The sequence below is a fragment of the Misgurnus anguillicaudatus genome, chromosome 13, assembly GCF_027580225.2.
Source record: "Misgurnus anguillicaudatus chromosome 13, ASM2758022v2, whole genome shotgun sequence".
Taxonomy (NCBI): domain Eukaryota; kingdom Metazoa; phylum Chordata; class Actinopteri; order Cypriniformes; family Cobitidae; genus Misgurnus; species Misgurnus anguillicaudatus.
In genome coordinates, this window is record NC_073349.2 from 3344016 (window position 1) to 3367765 (window position 23750).

Sequence of the window (23750 nt, forward strand, 5' to 3'; positions counted from 1 at the left end):
GAAAATACTACTATATTTATGTATGAAATTTGTATAGTATTTGGAGGATATTGTGTGAAAAAAAGGCAATTGTCTACATTGCCCAGCCCCCCAGTCCCACCTATTTCCAGCCCTGCCTTATTATGATCATTATTAATACAAAAACATCAATACAATCATTGTTACAATGTAGAACATTAGTCATTTTATATGTTAATTATAATTGACATTTTGGGGTGAAATGCGTTCCAAGATATCTAGAGCAACTAAACCAGACCTGTGCGGAAATGAGTTGCCTGACTGGGCAGACTGGAGCATTCATGACCTTCAGCAACCACCTGGACAGTGTAATTATCTCCACAGGTGAGATTACTCAGGATGCAGTAGGCATCAAGGCCATCGCTAGTACAGGACAAGAAATCAAATGATGGGCTCCAGGCATAAGCAGTATAGAACAGTGCCCCATCGCTCGCATTCCATGACACACGTGCTTCAGCAGTAGCACAGTCCATCACAACAGAGACATCCATTGGGACACAGGGAACTATAAAAGAGTCAGACATCTTATTTTAACAATACCATTATCAACAAAAATGGTAAGAGTTGGTTTGACTATAATGCATGTTCTAACTTGATTGGAGTAACTGTGCTAGGGTTGATTATACTATAATACCTGTGCTAAAATAGAAAAATCTGAGTCTGATTACAGTAAAATGCCTGTGCTGAGACTGATTACAGTAAAACACCTGCGTTGAGACTGATTACAGTAAAACACCTTCGCTGAAACTCATTACAGTAAAACACCTGCACTTAGACTGATTACAGTAAAACACATGCATTGAAACTGATTGCAGTAAAACACCTTAGCTGAAACCAATAACAGAAAAACACCTGCACTTAGACTGATTACAGTAAAACGCCTGCATTGAGACTGATTACAGTAAAACACCTTCGCTGAGACTGATTACAGTAAAACGCCTGCATTGAGACTGCTTACAGTAAAACACCTTTGCTGAAACTGATTATAGTAAAACGCCTGCTTTGAGACTGCTTACAGTAAAACACCTTTGCTGAAACTGATTACAGTAAAACACCTGCACTTAGACTGATTAGAGTAAAACGCCTGCACTTAGACTGATTACAGTAAAACGCCTGCATTGAGACTGATTACAGTAAAACACCTTCGCTGAGACTGATTACAGTAAAATGCCTGCTTTGAGACTGCTTACAGTAAAACACCTTCGCTGAAACTGATTACAGTAAAACACCTGCACTTAGACTGATTACAGTACTAACTACAGTACTTGTGATGAGACCGCATTACAGTAAAACACCTGTGTTGAGACTGATTACAGTAAAACACCTTAGCTAAAACTAATAACAATAAAACGCCTGCACTGAAACTGATTAAAGTAAAACACCTTCACTGAGACTAATTACAGTAAAACACCTGCACTTTGATTGATTACAGTAAAACGCCTGCATTGAGACTGATTACAGTAAAACACCTTCGCTGAAACTGATTAAAGTAAAACACCTGCACTGAGAATAATTACAGTAAAACGCCTGCTTTGAGACTGATTACAGTAAAACACCTGTGCTGAGACTGATTACAGTAAAACACCTGCATTGAGACTGATTACAGTAAAACACCTTAGCTGAAACTAATAACAGTAAAACGTCTGCGCTGAAACTGATTAAAGTAAAACACCTTTGCTGAGACTAATTACAGTAAAACACCTGCACTTAGACTGATTACAGTAAAACGCCTGCATTGAGACTGATTACAGTAAAACACCTTCTCTGAAACTGATTACAGTAAAACACCTGCACTTAGACTGATTACAGTAAAACGCCTGCATTGAGACTGAATACAGTAAAACACCTTCGCTGAAACTGATTAAAGTAAAACACCTGCACTGAGAATAATTACAGTAAAACGCCTGCTTTGAGACTGATTACAGTAAAACACCTGTGCTGAGACTGATTACAGTTAAACACCTGCATTGAGACTGATTACAGTAAAACACCTTAGCTGAAACTAATAACAGTAAAACATCTGCGCTGAAACTGATTAAAGTAAAACACCTTTGCTGTGACTAATTACAGTAAAACACCTGCACTTAGACTGATTACAGTAAAACACCTTCTCTGAAACTGATTACAGTAAAACACCTGCACTTAGACTGATTACAGTACTAACTACAGTACTTGTGATGAGACCGCATTAAAGTAAAACACCTGTGCTGAGACTGATTACCGTAAAATACCTGTGTTGAGACTGATAACAGTAAAACACCTTAGCTAAAACTAATAACAATAAAACGCCTGCGCTGAAACTGATTAAAGTAAAACACCTTCGCTGAGACTAATTACAGTAAAACACCTGCACTTAGACTGATTACAGTAAAACGCCTGCATTGAGACTGATTACAGTCAAACACCTTCGCTGAAACTGATTAAAGTAAAACACCTGCACTGAGACTAATTACAGTAAACATCTGCACTTAGATTGATTACAGCTAACTACACTACTTGTGATGAGACCAACAACAGTAAATATATGTGCTAATGTTAAAAAGCTGTGCTATTGTGTTTGTCTGATTTGTGTTATTGTTTGTTTAATCATATTACCTGTGTTAAAAGTAAACAGTGCACTGGGTGTTGAATTACACTGGCGACTGGACGCAACCACAGAAACATTGTATGAGTTGCCACAGGACAGTTTAGTCATGCCACAGCTCACTGACCAGGACATGCATGTTCCCAAAGGCCCATCAGGACCTTGCACAGTTGCTGTGTAGTATTCTGCTCCATCTGATGCATCCCAGGATACTGTAGCGATGTTGGAGATGCAGTCCATGAAGCCAGAGACAGATGTTGGAATGCAAGGCTCTAGAAAGAGACGCAAGGACATACTGTAAGTCATTCACGTGTTACAAAGGTATAATAAAAAGTTTAGATGTGTATAAGGTGGCTCCTAACCTGTCTGCAGAACTACAGTATTGCTGGGAAGGCTCCTACAACTCTGTCCAACAGCTGTCACAGTCAGATAGTACTGCTGACCACAGTTAAACTCAGAGATCTGTGCACTTGTATTTTGGGTGGAGAGCTCTACTCTGTTGCCGTTGGCGTCCTCGGCAGATACTATGAACATCTCAACAGTTTCATGCGTTGCCCAGGTGAGGGAAGCTACTTTCATTTGACAGTCAAAAGCAGACGACAGGTTCTGTGGGGGGCATGGAGCTGTACGAAATACAGGCAACAGTCAGTCTAGATTGTAATAGATTGTGGGATTTTCAAAGTGCCATATCCAAGTGTGATGTTGACTGCCTATAAACAACTATATTTCTATTGTGACTCTAAATTAAACGTTTTGCTCTCTGGTAATCTTCAAATCACAAAGGGGACACTATGAGTGCATCCCAATACTTCGAAGGATGCGGACTTAGAAGTCGATAAAGTAAACAGAGCCAGATATTTTAGTATTTTATTAGAGAGACTATGACGCATTGAGGCAGATTAAACTGCCCAACAGTATAAAAAAATTTACCAACCTTAGAAATATACAAAAGTAAAACGCAACTTGCACAGTATTACAGCAATAATATTAAACATTAAAACTTCATTTATAATAGTTAAACAGTGACAAGGACCTTTAATTTGCAAAATATACACTTTTATTTAACTATAGTTATGAATGTTTATTTTAAAATACCCAGATGTCACATGCATGCATTAAATATTGGGATAGCCATGGCTGTGAAGGATCTATCAGATAGATTGAATGGAAACAAATCCATCTAATATGGTCAAATTCACAATGACTTTTAATAGCTGCCTTTATTTTTTGCTCACCCATGAGAATGGTTGTGCTGTTACTGGGTTGACTGTTGCAGGCAGGCGAGTTGGCGACGACATGCACATTATAGATCTTTCCGCAATGCAGATCATCCCAGATACAAGTGGTTGTGTTTGTCGCACACACGTGGGTTTGCCCATCATGTCCGACAGCAATGGCTGTGTAAATATCTGCACCATCACTGCTAGCCCAGCTGATAGCACCAAGGTTATCCTCACATTGTACAAAGGTCTCAATGTGGTACGGTACGCATGGAGCTACCGGGAAAGAAGAATAGCGGGAGAAAAATTGATACAAGGAACAGAATAATGAACAGTACATGTACTAAAACGAGTAAACCCAAAATAAATCTATCACTCATGATTATTTGCGTTTTCGAACATTGGATCTTACCAGTGGTAAAATAGACTGGGGCGCTTGATATACTATCACAGACATCATTTTGGCCCACTGTGGTAAGGGTGTAGTTCTGTCCACAGAGAAGGTCCAATGCAAGGATCGATTCAGATGACTGGAAGGAGTCATCATATCCCAGGTTGCCTGATATAAAGACTGTGTAACTTGATGCACCTCTGCTATCATCCCAGTTTAAGAGAACTGTGTTGTTATCGCATGATCCTATAACATTCAGTTGGGTTGGCTGGCATGGCTCTGGAGACAGACATAGCAAAGTTTTTACTTTGATGGAAAAATCTAGGGCACACTCACCCTACTCATTTAACAACTTATTTATTTCTCAATTTTTGCACTCAATTTGGCAAGACAATGTTTGGGGTGATGCACTTTCATGGGTTTTCTGGCGTCCACTTTCTACTGTCTTTCGTCACAATGGCAACAAGATACCATCTAAAAGTGTGCTGTTCAACATCGGTCTATACAATTCAATATACAATTTAACCCTGCTAGAAAATGCGTTTTTGCTGGCTAAATCTATAGTCTATTAAGTTGGTGTTTAGCTGGTTGGACAAGGGTTCAAAACCCTGATAAACCCATCAAACAAGATGTAGTGGCCATCTATATCAACAAATCACCTTACACTGTCTTTTCCAGAAGAAAAGGGATTATATTGCCTACCTGTTTGAACGTATACAGTGCTGCTGACGTCACTATGGCATAGTCTGTTGTAGGCCGTTACGGTGAAGGCGTACTCCTCTCCACACTGCAACCCAGTCATCACACACCTTTCAGTTGTTGAATTACATACTTCAGTTACTTCTCCTGTGGCGCTCAGGGTGGCGCTAGCAAGGTAGTATAGCACATCATCCCTTTGTTCCCAGGTAATTACAGCTGTGCTAGACTGGCACTGAAAGTCCACATCCACACGCAGTGGAGCACAAGGGACTGATGGGCAAAAAGGCAAATTGTCGGCATAGATTTGATACTGGAGTTATCTGAGAACCACAGATATATATCAGAACCATACGTCAACTTACCTGTTTGGAAAGTGACGTCTGTCTCGTGGGTAACCTGACATTGGTCACTGACTGCTGTAAGGCTGATGTTGTAAGTCTGCCCACACACTAGCTCGCTGACATTACAATAATTCTCTTCAGAAACACAGGTAGTGATATAGCCATCATTACTGGTGGCAGTAAGTTCATAGGAAGTAGCTCCACCACTCCAGTCCCAGCTGACCAATGCTGTGGCATTCTCACAATTCACATCAACGTCAACTGAACCGGAGTCTGGCTGACAGGGGGCTGAAAACACAGGGTTTTTTTGTAGTGACCAATCACTAATCTGCTTAGTCTCTATGGACATTGTGACAACATTTGCTCAAGTAGTAATAGTCAACGACACAAAAAATGATATACAATCTAATACCTGATGTGATGAGAACCATCTCACTGTCTGAGCTGTTATATGTGCTTCCGATGGCACGTACGTGCGTGTGATAAATGGAACCACAAATAAACCCTGCCACACTGCAGCTGAAGTCTGTCGTGTAGCAGGACAGACTGTCACCATTTTGACCCTCCAGGAACGCCACATATCCCAGTGCCCCTATGCTTTCCTCCCAGGACACGACTACTTCCTCACTTGAACAGTCCAGGTGGATCTGCACATTCTGTGGTGGACAGGGTTCTAGAGAATAGCAGACATAATGTTCAAAATCTTCACCAAGCTTTTTTATACAACGGTAATCATATATCTAAGTCTTCTGAAGTTCTCCAATCATATTCTAAATTTAAAAGTTCAGTGAAGAATATTCGGAATGAATGTGAACTAGGTTTATTCCTTGAACAAACCTGTCTCTAGTGAAGATGATACAGACACAGCAACGTCCTGACAAATATCATTCTGTGCTGTAACAATGATGTCATATGTCTGACTGCATGACATGCTATAGATGGCACATGAGGTGTCACTGGTGGAGCAGGAAAGCACAGATCCTTGATCAGTGGTAGCCTGAGCAGTGTACGTTGAAGCACCTTTGGTTCTATCCCAGGACAGCTGCCCAATAGACGGGGTGTACTGCACTTCTACATGCTGAGGTATACAGGGACCTAAGAACATAATGAAATAAAATGTGAGTGGTGCATTTTTTTCCAAATTTTGCTGCCACAACAATTGGGTGTTCTCTGATTGTTGCTATGTGGCTAGATAGGGTATTCTGAGTGGTTGTCAAGCTATTTTTGGTGTTTGACAAGGTATTTCTAGATGTTGTAAGGATGTTCTGGGTGGTTGCTAGGTCGAAGTCCTCTTTATGACTCCAAATATCTGGGGTCACTATCTTCTGTTTCAAAAAGTTGATTAAGACTCTCAAACCAGAGTTTTATCTCATTGTGTATCCTGCAGGGTGTCCGAGCTCACCTGTCCTCAGGTGTCCAGTCATGGCTGCAGAACTGCTGCAACTCTGTCCTTGTGCCAACACAGTGATGTTGTAGCTCTCTCCACAGGCCAGACCTGTCAGTTCACAATTGGTTTCATTGCTTTCACAGCTGAGTGCATCACCAGACTGGCTCAGTGCTGTTGCCGTGTATTGCACCGCCCCGGTGCCCGACTGCCATGACAACACAGCTGTTCCAGACTGACAGTCAACCACTGCACGGATGTTACGAGCCTTACAAGGAACTGAAATACAGACAGAACAGTCAATCCGACAACACCACATTACATAAATCTATATCCTGCGGTACTTCAGTGAAGTTTTACCAGTTATGTGATATCTCTAAAAATATCTCTTTTGAGCAAGAGGCCGAAAAATAAGAAAAGTACCATGGTATTACGCATTTGGCAGACACTTATCCAAAGTTACTTACAGTGCATTCAAATAAAAGCATTTTATGCATTATGTGTACTCCCTGGGATTCAAACCCACAACCTTTGGGCTGCTCTACCAACTGAACTACACTGCTGTGTGTTTATTTGCACTTTACCTGATTCAGAGTCAATGACAGCACTGGGCAGACTATCACAGTATCCGTCAGATGCCACCACACTGACGTGGTAGATCTCTCCACAGGCTAGTCCCACAACCGTGCAGGTGGTGTCATTCATACTCTGACAGCTGGTGGAATGTCCGTTACCATCCATGAGTGTAGCCATATACGAGTCTGCTCCCATGCTCTCCTGCCAGAACACGGACAGGGCATTCCCCTCGCAGCTCACGTTAGCAGTCACATACTCAGGGAAACAGGGTACTGGCATGACAGAAGAGTGGCAAATCATTGGTTTTCAACAAGACTTTTATTCAAGGCAGCACTTTCGCTGTTGCTTTCGTGGCACATCTAAGTATCTCAAGTATCTACAATATTGCTGTTGAGGATTGAAATTATGACCTCAGTGGTTCTTGCTCAAACCTATGTACTAATCAAGCACAACATGACATATTTTCTTTTTTGTCCTTACTAACAATTTACCATATTTTTCGGACTATAAGCCGCGTTTTTTTTTCATAACTTGGCTGGTGCTGGGTCTTATAGTCAGGTGTGCCTTGTAAGTCAGTATGAATTAATTTTGACATTTATGAGGCAAGAGACAACATTACCGTCTACGGCCGCAAGAGTCCGCTACATTCTGCTCCTGTATTTATGTAATTCAATGAATTCAGTGATGCGGAATGAAGAGTCTGCGAACTTCACGCTAGTTGGCTTGTTCGGTTAATTTAGACTATTCAACGTTCCAGGTAAGTTCTGTATGCTATGGTTTATAGTTTAAATAACTGATGATAATATTACTTTTCCTTACAGACATCTATTCAGCGTGCTGTTCTGTCTGCTATTGTTTAGTTGAATAACTTGCCTTTCCAGATTAAATGTCTGTTCTTCGGCTTGGATTTTGTGAAAAGATTTTCTAAATAAGCGTGACGTATAGTCCAGTACGACTTATATATGTTATTTCGTCTTAATGACGCATTTTTTAATGATGCGGCTTATACTCCGGTGCGGCTTATAGTCCGGAAAGTACAGTACATGTACATTAGTGTTGTCAAAATGATTGGGTCTTCGGTACCAAGTTGGTACTAAAAAGAATAAAGTCATTGGTACCGGATTTTCTTAAGTACCAGAACCACCTCAAACCGGGTCTACCCGGAACTGATGTGCTGTTTGACAGGTATGTTGTACATGCCTTTATGTTCAACCAGCGACAAATACATTTAATACGAAGTAAATACACAATGGCAATGCTTTTATATTATTATTTTATATTTATTAATAAAATAGTGTATTGTTTAATTGACATGTTTTTGTGCTTTGCTCTGGTACCGAAACTGGTACACAGAACCTTGCCGTTTTCCTGGTATTGTTTTGACTACTGAAATTTTGGTACTGTGGCAACACTAATGTACATACATTTGTACATGATAATTATGATTATGTACATTTAATGTAAATATATTAACAGAAAAAGGATGTATGCTTAATCTTAATAATTAGTGAAGTAATAGAGTTTAGGCAAGGATTAAACCTTCACCCTCAATTCAGCCTGGGAATTTAATATTTTTCTGTAATCTATGAAACTGTACCCACCTGTCCTGATGGGAGCAGGTGCACTGGGTGGGCTGGTGCATGTGCTGTCCTGTGCTGTTACTGTTGCAGTGTATGACACACCACACCCCAGCATTGTGAGATCACATGACTGACTGAACCCTGAACAACTGTCATAACTCATCCCATCATCGCTGAAGGCCTGGACTGTGTAAAGTTCACCGGTCTCACTGCTTACCCACGTCATTGTGACTACATTATCACTGCAGCTTGTAGTGGATAATAGATTTTCTGGAATGCAGGGAACTGTGGGTTCAAATACAAAGAGCATCCTTATCTTGCGTATTACTGTACACACAAAGCTTTTAAAGTTTTATGACAAAAATTGCAATTTTTGATATTTGCGATGCAGCTTTAGATTAGTGTGATCCTCCCTTTACAAAGAAGAGTTACTCTGTAAAGATTAGTGAATTTTCTTCACCTCCAGCATCTGTTTCGTGTGGGGTGCCACAAGGATCCTTCTTGGGCCCGATTTTAGTTCCTTTATAAATGTTTCCTCTCCACTCTTCAATTTTACAATGTATGTGACACCCAACTTTATTTACCAAAAAAAACTGACACAAAATCTGTATCTGCTTTGTTAGCTTGTTTAAATGATATTAAAAGATGAATGGGTGATCATGTTTTTATCTAAATAAAAATAAGACTGAAGTTTTTTATTTGTCCCCGTCATCTTTTAGATAGCTTTAACCTAATTTAATTAACGCTACATGCAAGTACTCACAATCATGTTAAGAACTTGGGTGTCTCTTTTGATTCTGAGTTAAAAATCAATATGCAAATACTTTTAGACTTATTCATGTCTTCATTTCTACATGCTAATGTCAACCAGTTTTTTCCTTTTAATGCTTGTTGTGGGTTCAAAATGTTGCAACAAGTTTTTGACCGTGGAAAATAATTTATTAGTATTCATGCCTTCATTGCAGGTTACCTGATCGAACAAGGACCTCAGTGCTCTGAGAGCTGTTGCACGTCTGTCCCTCAGCAGTGACCGTTACTACATACATCTGGCCGCAGGGGAGGGAAGTGACCTCACAGGAAGTAGAGTTCGCTGTGCAGCAGGTGGTCTCTCCATCAGCACGTTCCAAATTGGCCGTGTAGCTCAAAGCCCCAATGCTCTCGTCCCACGACACGCTTACTGTACCAGTGTCACACCCCACTGATGTCACTACGGTCTGAGGAGGACAAGGGGCTAACAGAGACAGGAAAAGTCAATATATGTATTAGAAAAGTTTTTCGGAAATCATTTTTACTGTCCCTCTCACCTGTCTCAGATCTCAAACTTCCGCTGCTGGGGCTGTCGCACTGAGTGTTCGAAGCCACAACAGTAAAGTTGTAGAATCTACTGCACTGCAGCTCTTCAACTGTACACTGGCTCTCAGTTGAGTTACACTGGTGGAGCTGCCCATCGCTGTCTGTTGCTGTGGCAATGTAGAACTCCGCCCCTGCTGTCTCCTCCCATGTCAGCCAAGCCGAATCAGACAGACAGTCCATCTCAACATCCAACATGATGGGCACACAAGGAGCTGAGTACACAAATGCACACCTTAGAGGTGATTTATCGCAAAAAAACAGAGAGACAGGCATGTATAATAATGAATGCTATGTGTGGCTAACCTGCCATGACAAACTGAACTGGTGAATTCGCCCCAATGCAACCATTTTGCAATGCTACTACAGTAACATTATAGCTCATGCCACAGGCGACCGTGATGTCACAGCTGGTCTCTGTTGTGTTGCATGTAAAGTAATCCTGGTCATTGCTGGAGTTGAAGGCCTTTGCAATGTAAAGAACCCCATTCACGCTGGAGTCCCATGATACAGACACAGTGTTTATTTCACAGTCCACCACAGCCATGATTTCCTCTGGTGGACACGGGGCTGCAGAAAATACATGTTAGAAAATATGTCTACATGCAAACCATTACACATTATTTATAGATACAATAGAGTCCAACAATCTGTGATCAGAATGGACTTTAAGCATAGAAAAGTAAAATCTTTTTCCTTTCATACCTCACTGTATATTAGATCTACTAATAACAGAGAGTGTCCTAAATAGTTACCTGACTGGATGTAGTAAACAGAGCTGTAGGAACTGTTGCAGGTTGTTGTATAGGCAACAACCTCCACACTGTATGTCAGGCCGCAAATGATGTTGGGTACTTGGCAGAAGGTTTGAGTTGAATTACACTCCATCAAATGACCATCGCTGCTCCTCACTGTGGCATGGTAGTGATGTGCGTGACCTCTCTGATGCCAGGTGACATTGAGAACAGTTGATTGACACTCCAGGATACCCTGAACGTCCTGAGGAACACATGGAGCTAAAGGGACACAAACATTTTAAGTCTATATACGCGAAAAACCAGCAGGATACAGTAATTTCAGACCAATGATGACTATACAGAAAAAAGGCAAAAACTACAATTAAATACATTTACATGGTGTTTAAAACATAAAAATACAAAAAATCTAAATAATTTCTCCCTACAATGCCAGGGAATCGGTAGTTGTTTGCTAGGGGATTGCTAAGGAATTCTGAGTGGGTTTTTTGGGTTTCTGTATGGTTACTGTGGTTGTTCAGGGTGGTTGTTAGTCCAAAGAGCCAAGTCTTTTTTGGTACTCAGATATAGGACCTTCAATGCAAGGGTAAGGGCTTTTTTGCATGTCCCCATAACAGTCTTTGAGGTATCACATATGTTCCTACCGCAACCTGTGCAGGATAAGTTCAACAGTTTGTTCAAATCCCCAACCCTTAAATATGCCAACCATTAATTGTGACGCCTGCCACATCAAGCACCACTACTTAATGCCAGTATTTCTATATTGCAAAGCATACATTTTATATTTACCCCATCTACAAAGCAACGAGAAGAGTGTAGGTCTCACCTGTTTCTAGAATTTGAACTTCACTTTTTGTTCCAATACAGTCGCCATCCACACCAGAAACATAAACATCATAAGTCTGTCCGCACTGCAGATGGGTAATGTCACAGGACATCTGGGTGGTGTTACAAGTTACCCTGTGACCTTCCCTGCTCTTTGCAACAGCCATGTAGGCAACAGAGCCCTGTGAAGCTGTCCAGGAAACGGACACGTTGTCTGAATTACAAGATGACTGGAGAGACACATTAGTGGGTGGGCACGGCTCTGGAGAAACATCAATCAACATGTCAATCAGCAGTGTGACTTTATATCAAATCTAAATCGAATTAAATGAGCGCATCATGCTTAACCCTAGCTAGATATAGGATAAAAATCCAGTTAACTTAACAAATGAGACTGCCAGTTGCGGCGCAAGTACATTTCCTTGTACCACTTCCCTTTATTTTTTGACTAACGTTTTATTTTCGAGTGATCTGACCCTATAAGTCAATGCCCCATGAGGCTGTTACCTGTCTTAAGAGTAATCCACTCATCTGGTTGGCTAGGGCAGGTGAGTCCCTGTCCACTAACGCTGACTTTATAGCTGCTACCGCACCAAAGGTCAGTGAGGTTGCAGGAGGAGCCAGATGTGTTACAGCTGACCACGTGTTCCTGATCGAAGTTGATCTCGGCTGTAGCGTTATAGGTCAGAGTGCCATTACCGGGCATCCATGAGATGAGAGCAGAGTTAGAGCTGCAGCTCAGGGTCGCCCTCAGATCATGGTGTGGACACGGATCTGATCAAGCGAGAATATAGAATAGAGAAAGATTTAGCGAAGTAGCATGACCATTTGTTGACACAGTGTGTACGAAAATTCAGGAGGTGGAAACGTCAGTACCTGCGGTAACAGTGATGGGCGCGCTGGCCAAACTCACACAGCTGTTGTCCTCAGCTGTGACTGTGATCGTGTAGTTCTGTCCACAGGCCAGGTCAGAGAAAGCACAGGTGGTATCTGTGCTGGTACAGATGGTGCTGTGTCCCCAGGTGCTCACTGCATGAACAGTGTAGCTGCTTGCACCACGAGCTGAATCCCAGGTTACTGTGGTGATGGAAGTGTCACAGTTTGTGGTGGCCACAACGTAAGTAGGAACACAGGGAGCTGCGAGAGACACAAGTGTGCGTTACATAAACAAGATATCCACAAAACTGAATTTCAAACTCTGTAAAGAAACATTGCTGGTTAATTTTGGTAGGGACACCAGCATCCAGCGCTGGTCTTTTCTATCATGTGTGCATTTTTTGTTCATCTCACCTGTATCAAGGTTGACATGGGTACTGGATTCACCAGTGCAGCTTTCAGTGAAGCCAGTGATGCTGAGCATGTATGACTCTCCACAGCGCAGCTGAGTGAATGTGCAGGATGCATTTGTGCTGTTGCATGTTGTCGCTCCACCTGTAAAATTCAGCGCGGTCACCATGTCAAACTGCTCCGCTCCACTGTTGTCCCATGTTACATTAACAGCATTAGTGCTGCACTGGAGTTGAACACTGGGGCTCTGTGGCTTGCAGGGGGCTGGTGGGATACAAATCATGAGCGGCTAAAATAAACCAGCTTTAACTGTAATTTTAGGTTAGCATTGATTTATGATAGTTGTCGATCTACCTGTCTGAATTTGGTAGTCTGAACCCTGGATGACTCCACAGGAAGTGTTGGACGTGGTCACCACGACACTATAATTGCGGCCACATCTTAAATTCTGGATGGTACAGGAAGTAGTATTTGTGTTACAGGAAAACCGCGTTCCGTCTTTTCCGATGGCCAGGGCTGTGTAGGTGTCGTTGGTTTTAGTGGGGTCCCATTGTACTGCTAGCTTGCTATCATTACAGTTTACATGTGCCACCACATTACCCGGCAGACAAGGTGCTGTGAAACACAATTGGAGTCAAGAGAGAAGAGAAATTTTATTTCTATGTTGTAATCACTCTATCGTATGCCGTGCATAATAAGGAAGTCAAAATGTCCAAAAAAGTTAACTGTAATTATGTAACCTGAGTTAAATTGGATGCTGTTGTTTATGGTGCTGTTGCAGAGGCCGACCGAGGACACCACAGTGGCAGTATACTGATGACCGCAGTCCAGTATCACAGAACAGGAAGTTGTGTTGGATGTACAGGAAGTGTGTCCGTTATTGCCCACCACATTAACAGTATGAGAATGGGCGCCCGCTCCAGCGTGCCAGCTGATGGTGCTTCTGTTTGTACCACAGCTAGCAGAAGCTTGCAAGCTGCTGGGTGGACAGGGAGCTTTGGAGCAATGAATAAGATTTACATGAATTCATTCATTCGTTTCTAATGCTTGCAGCAATGGAAAAGCGGAGGAAAATAAATACATTACATTACAATTACAGATATAAAATAATTATATTAGCTTGCTAAAAATGACATACAGTATGGTGCAAATAAGGCATGCATATATGATGTGAGCATTTATGGGACAACAAAATGTATTTGTTTGTTTGGCTTGATTGCTGTTTTGGTAATGTCTGAAGTTGTACCTGTGTAGATCTGTGTCGGATTTCCGTACAGACTGGTGCAACTGCTGTCCTGAGCAGCCGCTTGTACAATAAAACTCATGCCACAATGCAAACCTGTTAGGGCATGTGAGGTTTGAACTGTGCTGTAGGTGGAGTTCAGCCCATCCACCTGATGGATGAACAGGAAGTAAGTGACTCCAGACAACTGACTGGGGTCCCATGTAATGATGATGTCATTAGTAGCACAGTTGGTTAAAGCTGCTACATTTGAAGGAGGGCAGATGGCTGGAAAGATAAGGAATTAGTTTAGAATTAAGGCATTGGCATATTTTGACATTTCAAACCTAATCGTATTTTCCCCAGGATTATCGCAATCCTGGGTTATGACTGGACTGCAGGACTGCATTTCTACACACTTAAATAACAAGAATGTGTACAGTTTTCTGACCTGATCTTAGATTGACAGGTAAGCTGGGTTCACTTCGACAGCCACGTTCCACCGTAACAACAGAAACAATGTAGTCCTCTTCACAGAGCAGGTCAATGAAGTTGCAGCTGGTGCCATTAGAGCTGCATGTGTGGGAATGGCCATTGCTACTCGTTGCCGTGGCAGTGTACGTCTCAGCATTTCGGGCAGCAGTCCACCGGACAATGCCCACGCTAGCATTACATTGTAGAGACACTTCAACATTAGTGGGTGGACAAGGAGCTGAAGGGAAAAAAAACTGGTTTGCTTAGCACCCAAACTAACATTATTAAATGTATTAAAACCCATTTCATAGTTCATTTGTATCTTTATTGTGTATAGTCATAACATACTACTTTGTCCCTGTTTGTGGAAAGACGCATCAAATACCTGCAGTGAAAGTGTAGACAGCACTGGGAAACCCAGCACATGTAGGAGAGAAGGGTGTGACCACAATGTCATAGGTCTGAGCACAGTGCATGTTGGGTAGTTGACAGCTGGTGTTAGTGACGTAGCTGTGCTTGATATCACCATCATGGCCCAGGGCAGTTACATTATAACCGATGGCACCAGGACTGCCAATCCACGACAGAGATGCTGTGTTATTGGCACACTGTAGACTCACGGTTATATTCTGTGGTGGACAGGGAGCTGAGAAGACAGGAGAAAAAATTCTGTACATTTTAGTACATTAAGGGTCAAATTAACCAACAACTTGCACTGTTTTCTAAAGGCACACAGTGAAAAAATTATATTGAAAATGTGTGGACATTTACTAAGGTTTGAATTCACTCCTTAAAGTGGACTATATTAGCAAACTAATGTAGGGAGTAGTGAATGAGAGTATGGGGGCTATTTTGGACACTATTTAACACCGGTAAAAAGGTGCAGCAAAATTGAAAAAAAAACCTAAGGTCAGAAACAAAGCAACATAAAAACATTATTTTGACTTTCAACATTAAATGTTTTTGTCCAAAAATTTGTTTTAAATACTGTATATGCTAAATACATTTTATACAAAGTAAAGCTTAATTAACTTTTTTCCCGCCATTGACAAGATAACTCGTCAATTAAGAGAAAACGCTTCCCTGCTAATGACGAGAATTTCCGACATTCCGCAATACCGCTATTATCCACCAGGTAGAGCACTACCGCAACTATACAACCCGGAAATAGCACCTCACGTGAAAGAGAAAGAACTCTGTGTATTTTTTAAAGATCACTCTGCATCTGATCTGTATTAAAAGTCCTGAAAAAAAGAGAACTAATGAAGATAGGATGAAATGTTTTTTTGGTTGTTTAAAAGCATAGGGTCTGCTCTTTCATTTGATATACTGTTTGTATATATATTTAGAGAAGAACATTTTCTGGAAGGCATTAAACTTTTGTGAAAATCATGAAAAATGCTGGCACTGGCTGGCAACTTTTAAAAAAAAACTCTGGCGGGGAAAGAGTTAAATATATTTTTGAATTGAAAATATATTTAGTTTGAACCTTAATATATTAACTGATAACTAATAGAAAAAATTGTATCACCATACAGTGGTATAAATCTGCGATAATTCCAGTTTCATCTGGTGTTCCTCAAGGTTTGGTCCTTGGACCACTTCTGTTTATCATACATATATCACCACATTGTACGCAGGCATGGACTTCAGATCCATTGCTATGCTGATGATATCCAAATTTACCTTATTACCAGTTCCTATCAGCCACATATTCCTGACTCATTTACTTGCATCAGGGACATTAAGCACTGGTTGTCCTTTTCGTAAATTAAAGGGGTGGTTCAATTGTATTTCATGCATTCTGACTAATTAACACAGTTATAGAGTTGTTTCCTCATGCTAAACGTAGGCAAAGTGTCAAAAAAGCAGTTGTGCGTGTTACAGAGTATTTCTGTGCCGAATGCACTTCGCCAGGGTTCATACAAGTTTCCAATTACAGGTCAAACTGACGTTTCAGGGGCTTCTATATGTATCACTTCTTTTTATGGGCACTTCCCCCGGAGAACCCCGCCCACCCGTCAATCAACGGGAGACACTAGAACTTACAAACATCACATCACACGACACAGCTTTGTTTAATATCAAAACTCAACAATGGCACAAAAGAAGAAGTGTGTTTTTGGATGTAAGGAGAAGAAAGTCAGCCTTATGAAAACAATGGATATAGTTTATTATCCGGGGTAGCAGCAGAGTTTTGCGTGTGTGTTTGATGCGGTGGATTTTCAGAACCGGGTCATGAGTTGCATGCGATAAGTAAGACTTCTGTCTTATGTTGGAAATAGGCGCGTCTATATTATATAAATGACACAAACATGTAGTGAATCATAAGTTAAACAGTGTTGTATAGTGTTGCATGACTCGTACTCGCTCCACCCGCGGTAGTAACTCCTCCTTCTTCATTTTTTCGTACGTTATCGGAAAGATTCGGTCAAGCTAATCTTTCCTTTATAAATCTGATTAAACTAAAGACTCTTCGGAGATATAAAGGATGTCATACTACTCTATGAATACTCCAGATTAACATCAGAAATGCAGAAACAGCGTGTGTTATGTGAGCTTTAAATAATAACAAGACAAAAAAATTGTTGATTGGCTCTGATAAATTAGTAAATAGGGTCGATATGTCCTTTTAAAAACATCTAACTCTTTATGTAACCTTGGTGTCTTATTTAACTTATCTCTCTTTTGCCTCTCACATTTCTGCTCTTGTTAAAACGTCGTTTTTCATCTTCAAAATATTGTGCATCTTCAATCTTCTTTAACCCTAACTGATACTGAAATTATATAATACTAATTTATTTTTTTGAAGGTGAAGTTGGGATTTTTTGTATATTTTGAAATATATTTTTTGCCATATGGAGAGGCAAGAAATTATTTTAATTAACTGGCTTTTATAAAAAAAAAAAACATGATAAAATATTAATCTTATTTTTTAGGGAGATGTTTCTGAATGCTTACCGGTCTGTAGCTGCATGCGAGCTGCACCACTGCTGTTGCATTGTCCAGAAACTGATTCCACACTAACATTATACAGTCTTCCACACTTCAGTGTGTTGATATAGCAGTGGGTTTCATTTGTGCTGCAGTGGTCCGAGTGATCGCTTGTCTCCACGTGCAGGTAGAAACTCTCTCGACCCAGACTCTCGCCCCAACTCGCCAGAACCGTACTGGTACCGCATGTGTAGTTAGCACTCAAGGCATTGGGGGTGCAGGGGGCTAGAGAGGAATTACAGCACATTCAATGATATCAAAATATGTGGATCTCAAAGTCAATGACCCCAGTTTTTATAGATTTTGAAGTGTCAATGCATTTACTAGAAATATAGAAAGGCAAATTTTGACTTAAAATCTATAGTGATTAACTTTTTGGACAAAATGTGTAATTGTATTTACAAAACACAGAGCTTGTTTTTGCGATAATCCAAAAGTCTATGGGAAAAATGAACTGGCTTTCTGGCGAGGGAACCAGTGTCCCACTAACTTCCAGGTTAGCCTACAAAAATAGGTCATCCTTGCGGCCCTCGATTGTCCACAACAATATCTGAAGCCCTCCCACTGACAATTTCTACCCAAATAAATATTCTACCGCTCAGCATACCGTAACTACAATCATGTACAAACATAAAACATCTTGACTTTTAAGTTGTTTGGACTCATTTTAATTCTAGGTTTGTCTTATTTATTTATTTTTAAATGTTAAGATAACTCTTTAATAGAGACCCTCTAGTGGACCCCGGACCTGTTACACACTGAAATTAAAGTTAATAGTTACTCTAATTTGAATGCATGTTTCCACCGCATTAAATAAATGATGTCTGACTAAAAGATCATACACAGCAGAAGATTAAATTAAATAGGATTTATTGCTGCAGAATGTGGTAAAAGTTGTACTATAAATAATATGAACATTTCAAAACAAAAAAGAAAGAAAAAGAGGTCTTCAGTGTTCTGAATGGCAGATTGGTTAAGTTTAATTGTTAAATTATTATGTGGTGCACCTACCTGTGATAATACTGAATAGATTACTGTGTGTGCTGGCACACTGTGAGCCCTGAGCCGTGCCATACACGCTGTACGTCTGACCACACATGAGCGAATCCAGTGTACAACTCTGTGCAGAAGAAGTGCAGGTGACAGTGTGTCCCAGGACAGAGGTGGCATTAACATTGACCATCACAACATCTGTGTCCACTGCCCATGACACCAGCGCTACATTACTGCTACAGTTCAGGGATGGAGACCTCATTGCTGGAGGACACGGAGCTGGATGTTCAGACAAAGAGAGGAACAGAGAATGAGGTCAAAAAATTAATTTAAACTACATTAGTAAGCATCATACAGGCGCCATCCCGCATACAGGACACAAATATTTAGCATGTGAATTCTTATCTAATTGCAAGAAACTATTGTTGGAAAGGTCTAAGACTTTAAGGACTAATAAATTGAAATGTTTATCAAGATTAAGAAGTGTTAAATTATTTGTTTTGTGAAATAATAGATGGATTAAGTTTAACATTATACAGTACAACACTTTATGCAGCTACTTAATAGCTTAAAGCTTATACAGTTTATCAATAAATTTTAATTCAGCTTTTGAACCAGTGGCGGCTCATGACTGTTCTTCTGAGGGGCGCAAATTCAAAATATGTGTTCGGAGTGTCACGTGTGTTGATCGTGTTTTCAAAATATGTGTTTGTTGTGTCATGTGAACCATGTGCATCACGTGTTTTTCAAAATAAGTGCCTGCTGCGCACGTGTCAAAACCGTTTATGATAAAAGAGAAGCTCACGTTCACAAAGACACTCCCTTAACATTAAACTCTGATTATGCATGAGATTATGCGAGTATCTGGCAAATGCGAGCGTCTCTTTTATCATAAACCCTTTAGACGCATTTGCAGCAGGCACTTATTTTGACAACAGACGTGATGCACATAGGATCACTCGACGCACAGAACACATTGCGAATTACGAACCACACACATGATGGCCTACATACATGTTGTGACGAACATTGCATCGAGCGCCCTCGAAAAAAGAAGTCACTGGCGCCACTGTTTTATATATACTGCATTTTGCATACTTCTTTTAAAGACAGCAAATACACAAATGCAAATCATTTACTGTAAAAAATACAGCAGTTTTAAAAAATACAGTTAAATTCAGTAATCTGAGGAAAATTCTGTAAATGAAAGCTACTGCAAAAATGACAGTAACCAGCTGGAAACCCTGCTTCCAGTATTTTACTGTAAAATTTACAGGTCATTTTTTATAGTGTGTTTTTGCAGACATAGACTGTCATTGTGAAGTCATTATGATGGCTTTGGAAAGCCAAAGACCTATGAAAGCTTCATAGATTGACATCTATCTAGATCAGGAGTCTCCAACCTTTTTGTGGGCAAGGGCTACCATAATGGATAAAACACAATGGATAAATCTGGAGGGCTACTTTTTTATTTAGTCCACTTAAAACTTTTTGTTTTACTTGTTGATTTTATTTTATTTTACTTGTTGATATGTTTTAGTATTGTTTAACATACGTAAACCAAGCTAAGCTAATATCAAAAATATGTAATAAATAAATATTACAATTGAGACTATTAATAGAATGTGCTTTGGCAGGCACCTCACAGACTCTGGGCACCACGTTGGAGTATATATATGCGGGTCGAGTGATCTAGATAAAGTACCGTATATAGATGTTATTCTATGAAGCTTTCAACGTTCTTTAGCTTAATAGAAAAAATCCCGCACACTATCTACTTGCAAAAATAGAAAAATTTATTGCAACGTTTCGATCTTTCGATCTTCTTCAGGCATCAAACATCTATTCCGTTCTTTAGCTTACCATACCAAAGCCATCATAATTTAAATCAAACCCTGTTGTTTTTCATTCATTTACCTGTCTCCAGTGTGGTAAAGGCATGCGCCGAGCTGTTGCAGGTTCCATCATTTGCAAGAACTGTGATGTTGTAAACTGCTCCACACTGAAGCTGTGTGAGGTCACATGAACTGGTTGACGAATTACAAGAAGATTGAGGAACGCTCTGATTCTGTGTGCTCGCCAGGACTGTGTACACGCCAGCTCCTGCACTCGCATGCCATGATACACTTGCCACCCGTGAGTCGCACATCAGTGTTGCGGACACAGACTCAGGGTTACAGGGAGCTGTGAAAGGTAAAAGGTTAGACCAAAGCTATATTCCCAAAATTTGTGTGCTGCCATCCTAGATCTCATTTTAAATACATCATAGGCTATGAACTGTACTGTTGACATCACAGTTCGGGGTTATCACTGCAAATGCTGCTCCTCTAACCCTGTCCCGGACCAGGGTTTTGTAACCCAGCCACTTCCAACCCCCTTTTAAAATCATCTGATATTTGAATTCACCTAGGCTTAAATCAGGGATTAAAATTAAAACAATCCAGAGTGGAGTGCTGTGTAAAAACCTTTTTTGTTGACCAAATTGTATGAAGGTAATCCCATAATGCACCGCAACAATCTAACAGATTCAATTCATCTAAGATGCAAAACAAGATATAATAAAACTAAAGGAAAACAAATAACATGTAATTTTCATTTTATTACAATAGTAAGGCAGCTGAGTAGGTTGTGGACAGACAGGCTGTGTTAAGGAGTCAATATAAAAAGTAAACGGTGTAGAACTTTTATAATTTAGTTTTCCTACCTGTTCTTACAGAGACGCCGGTGCTGACTGTGCTGTTGCACCGGTTATTGTATGAGACGACTGTAAGTGTGTAGTTCTGACCGCAGGTCAGGGCACCGAAGGTACAGGAGAGGTCAGAGGTCATACAGGATTTACTGTAGCCCCCAGGTCCGCTCAGAATGCTGGTGTAGGACAACGCTCCTGTTGTCAGACCCCATGATGCTCTCACTGTGTTACTGGCACACTCCACATCAGCACGGACCGATGCCGGCACACACGGCACTGCAAGAGAGGCATTTAAAAAGTAAAAAAAAATTAATTACTACTGTAACAACTGCTCTGTTATCTATACCTCAAATTGCCAGCCCTTGCCTGAATGGGGATAATCACCCTTCATTTCCTTTACACATTTTTAGGTAATCTCACCTGTTTGAACAGACCGGGTCATGCTCTCTGCTCCTTGGCACTCTCCATTGTTTGCTGTGATAACTGCGGTGTAGTTCTGACCACACTGTAGGCCTGTAATAATACAACTAGAAGTGCTTGAAGTACAGTTGAGCACATCGCCACCTGCAGGCCTAGCCAGGACACTGTAGTTCAGTGCTGTGACACCCACTGTCCAGTTTACATTTAAACTGTTAGTGGCACAATCCAAGAAACTGTCCACATTCTGAGGTGCACAGGGCGCTGAAATGAGAGAGACACAATCCACACTATAAATATAAGGACCTAATTCTGCAATTTCTAATATAACCCTTAAAATATAACCTTATAATTCTTAAATTTAACCCATAACATTTGTAATGTAATGTTAGCATTTTTAGTTGTAAATCATTTACAGTAAAAGTCCAGTGAGCAAAACATTTCAGAGAATTTAAAGGTGCACTGTGTAGATTTTAGCGGCATCTAGCGTGAGATTGCGAAATGCAACCAACGGCTCAGTCCACTGCTCACCCCTCCCTTTTCCAAGCACATAGTGAAGCTACGATATCCGCCACAGAGCAAACATGTCATCAGTGACAAACACACTCTACAGAGCTCTGTACATCACGTGACCTATTCTGTTTACATCACCACTTTGGCAGGCAGGGGCAACCGGAAGCAAATGTGAAATGAATGGCGCCAGCATGAGTTTTATGGCAACTGAGTTTACTGCACACCTTTATTCAAAAGATATAGGCTGTTTCTCAATTCCAAGAATGTAAAGAATAGACTTGCGTTCTCGTGGAGATTGGTCTTGCCAGGCGACCTTGGAAGAATGAACTTAGAAGGTTGCAAGAGCCCAGAACGCACTTGTGAGAATTGAGATGTGTGTGATCTTCCTGTTAGTCACATGACCTCCCCAGATTTCAGCACGCAAGTCTGTACTTGATGCATCCTCGATGTCAAGAACACATCCGGGTGTTTTCATGGGTTCTCTGTACTTGCGTTCTTGAGAATTGGAATTGAACTTCGACGGTTAATTATGACGTAAAGCGAGACCACAAGGACGCAAGACCGCTGAAGAACGCATATTGAGATACAGCCATAGTTATGTACATTGCAAAACTTAAAAGACCGGTGAATCAAGAATTTTTTTTGCTTTGTTAGAGAACGCTTGATATGTCGTTATTGTGTTTAACATCCGTGTCTAACCACAAAGTTAGTGATAAGGACTTACCATGCTGTCAAACGCTGAAGCATCCTTGGTATTACTGTCTGTGGTCAAGCCAGCCGTGGTATGAAAACACAATCAAGCAAGGTCCTTTCTAGGCCTGTCACATTTGAAGATTTGTTGTTAGCTACTTCAACCCAAAGAGCCCTTCCATATGAAGCAAAAAAAAGTAGTCACCCAGAGCAACCCAATAACGGCATAAGAGTTAATAGAGTCGGTTGAAAGATATTAAGCTAATGTGAATATGTTAAGTTTCCAGACACAAGCTAACTCTCCTCCCAAAGGTCGATCAACAGAGTGGTTTAACCAGAGGAAGGGAAACAGTAGTCCCTACGAACAACAAAAAGCATTTGCAGATTACAGTCCTCGAGTTAGAAATGTGGGGAGCTTGGTCATATCTCTTGGCAGTGTGACAAACCAGATGAACCCATACCAACAGCAGATTCTTCAGGGAGCAAACAGACTAACCTCTTTGCTGCATTGATGAGATCCACAAACTTCCCGGCCATCGCCTGCCCTGTGATGATAAATAGCCAGGATGTGGAGGCCTTATTAGACTTAGGGAGCATGATCATCTTGGTTCAGAAGTCACTAGTCAACCCCGCAGAGATCTCTCAGGAAGATACCGTGCCAGTGTTTTTTGTGTATGGAGACACTCAGAAATACGCAACAGCTGCACTAACCCTCATCAGCATCAAAAGGAGATGTGATATAAAAGCA

At 40.8% G+C, this 23750-nt stretch overlaps 1 protein-coding gene across 1 annotated transcript in view; it reads right to left on the reverse strand.

The window, feature by feature from the left end:
* fndc7b (fibronectin type III domain containing 7b) overlaps positions 1 to 23539 on the reverse strand; it is a 42153-nt gene extending 18614 nt beyond the window's left edge. The window contains exons 1-31 of the mRNA XM_055188924.2: positions 23449 to 23539; positions 21803 to 22063; positions 21398 to 21658; positions 20611 to 20877; positions 18712 to 18972; positions 17668 to 17925; positions 15092 to 15352; positions 14684 to 14944; positions 14257 to 14520; positions 13751 to 14005; positions 13365 to 13625; positions 13014 to 13274; positions 12600 to 12860; positions 12231 to 12497; positions 11725 to 11985; positions 10899 to 11159; positions 10450 to 10713; positions 10098 to 10358; positions 9764 to 10024; positions 8815 to 9078; positions 7222 to 7485; positions 6656 to 6916; positions 6091 to 6348; positions 5666 to 5926; positions 5275 to 5541; positions 4916 to 5182; positions 4235 to 4492; positions 3838 to 4098; positions 2965 to 3225; positions 2614 to 2874; positions 257 to 523 (exon numbers count right to left, since the gene is read on the reverse strand). Coding sequence (XP_055044899.2) covers positions 257 to 523; positions 2614 to 2874; positions 2965 to 3225; positions 3838 to 4098; positions 4235 to 4492; positions 4916 to 5182; positions 5275 to 5541; positions 5666 to 5926; positions 6091 to 6348; positions 6656 to 6916; positions 7222 to 7485; positions 8815 to 9078; positions 9764 to 10024; positions 10098 to 10358; positions 10450 to 10713; positions 10899 to 11159; positions 11725 to 11985; positions 12231 to 12497; positions 12600 to 12860; positions 13014 to 13274; positions 13365 to 13625; positions 13751 to 14005; positions 14257 to 14520; positions 14684 to 14944; positions 15092 to 15352; positions 17668 to 17925; positions 18712 to 18972; positions 20611 to 20877; positions 21398 to 21658; positions 21803 to 22063; positions 23449 to 23539 — 7948 coding nt within the window. The remainder of the gene's footprint in view (positions 1 to 256; positions 524 to 2613; positions 2875 to 2964; positions 3226 to 3837; positions 4099 to 4234; positions 4493 to 4915; positions 5183 to 5274; positions 5542 to 5665; positions 5927 to 6090; positions 6349 to 6655; positions 6917 to 7221; positions 7486 to 8814; positions 9079 to 9763; positions 10025 to 10097; positions 10359 to 10449; positions 10714 to 10898; positions 11160 to 11724; positions 11986 to 12230; positions 12498 to 12599; positions 12861 to 13013; positions 13275 to 13364; positions 13626 to 13750; positions 14006 to 14256; positions 14521 to 14683; positions 14945 to 15091; positions 15353 to 17667; positions 17926 to 18711; positions 18973 to 20610; positions 20878 to 21397; positions 21659 to 21802; positions 22064 to 23448) is intronic.
* Between the last annotated feature and the right edge of the window lie 211 nt (positions 23540 to 23750).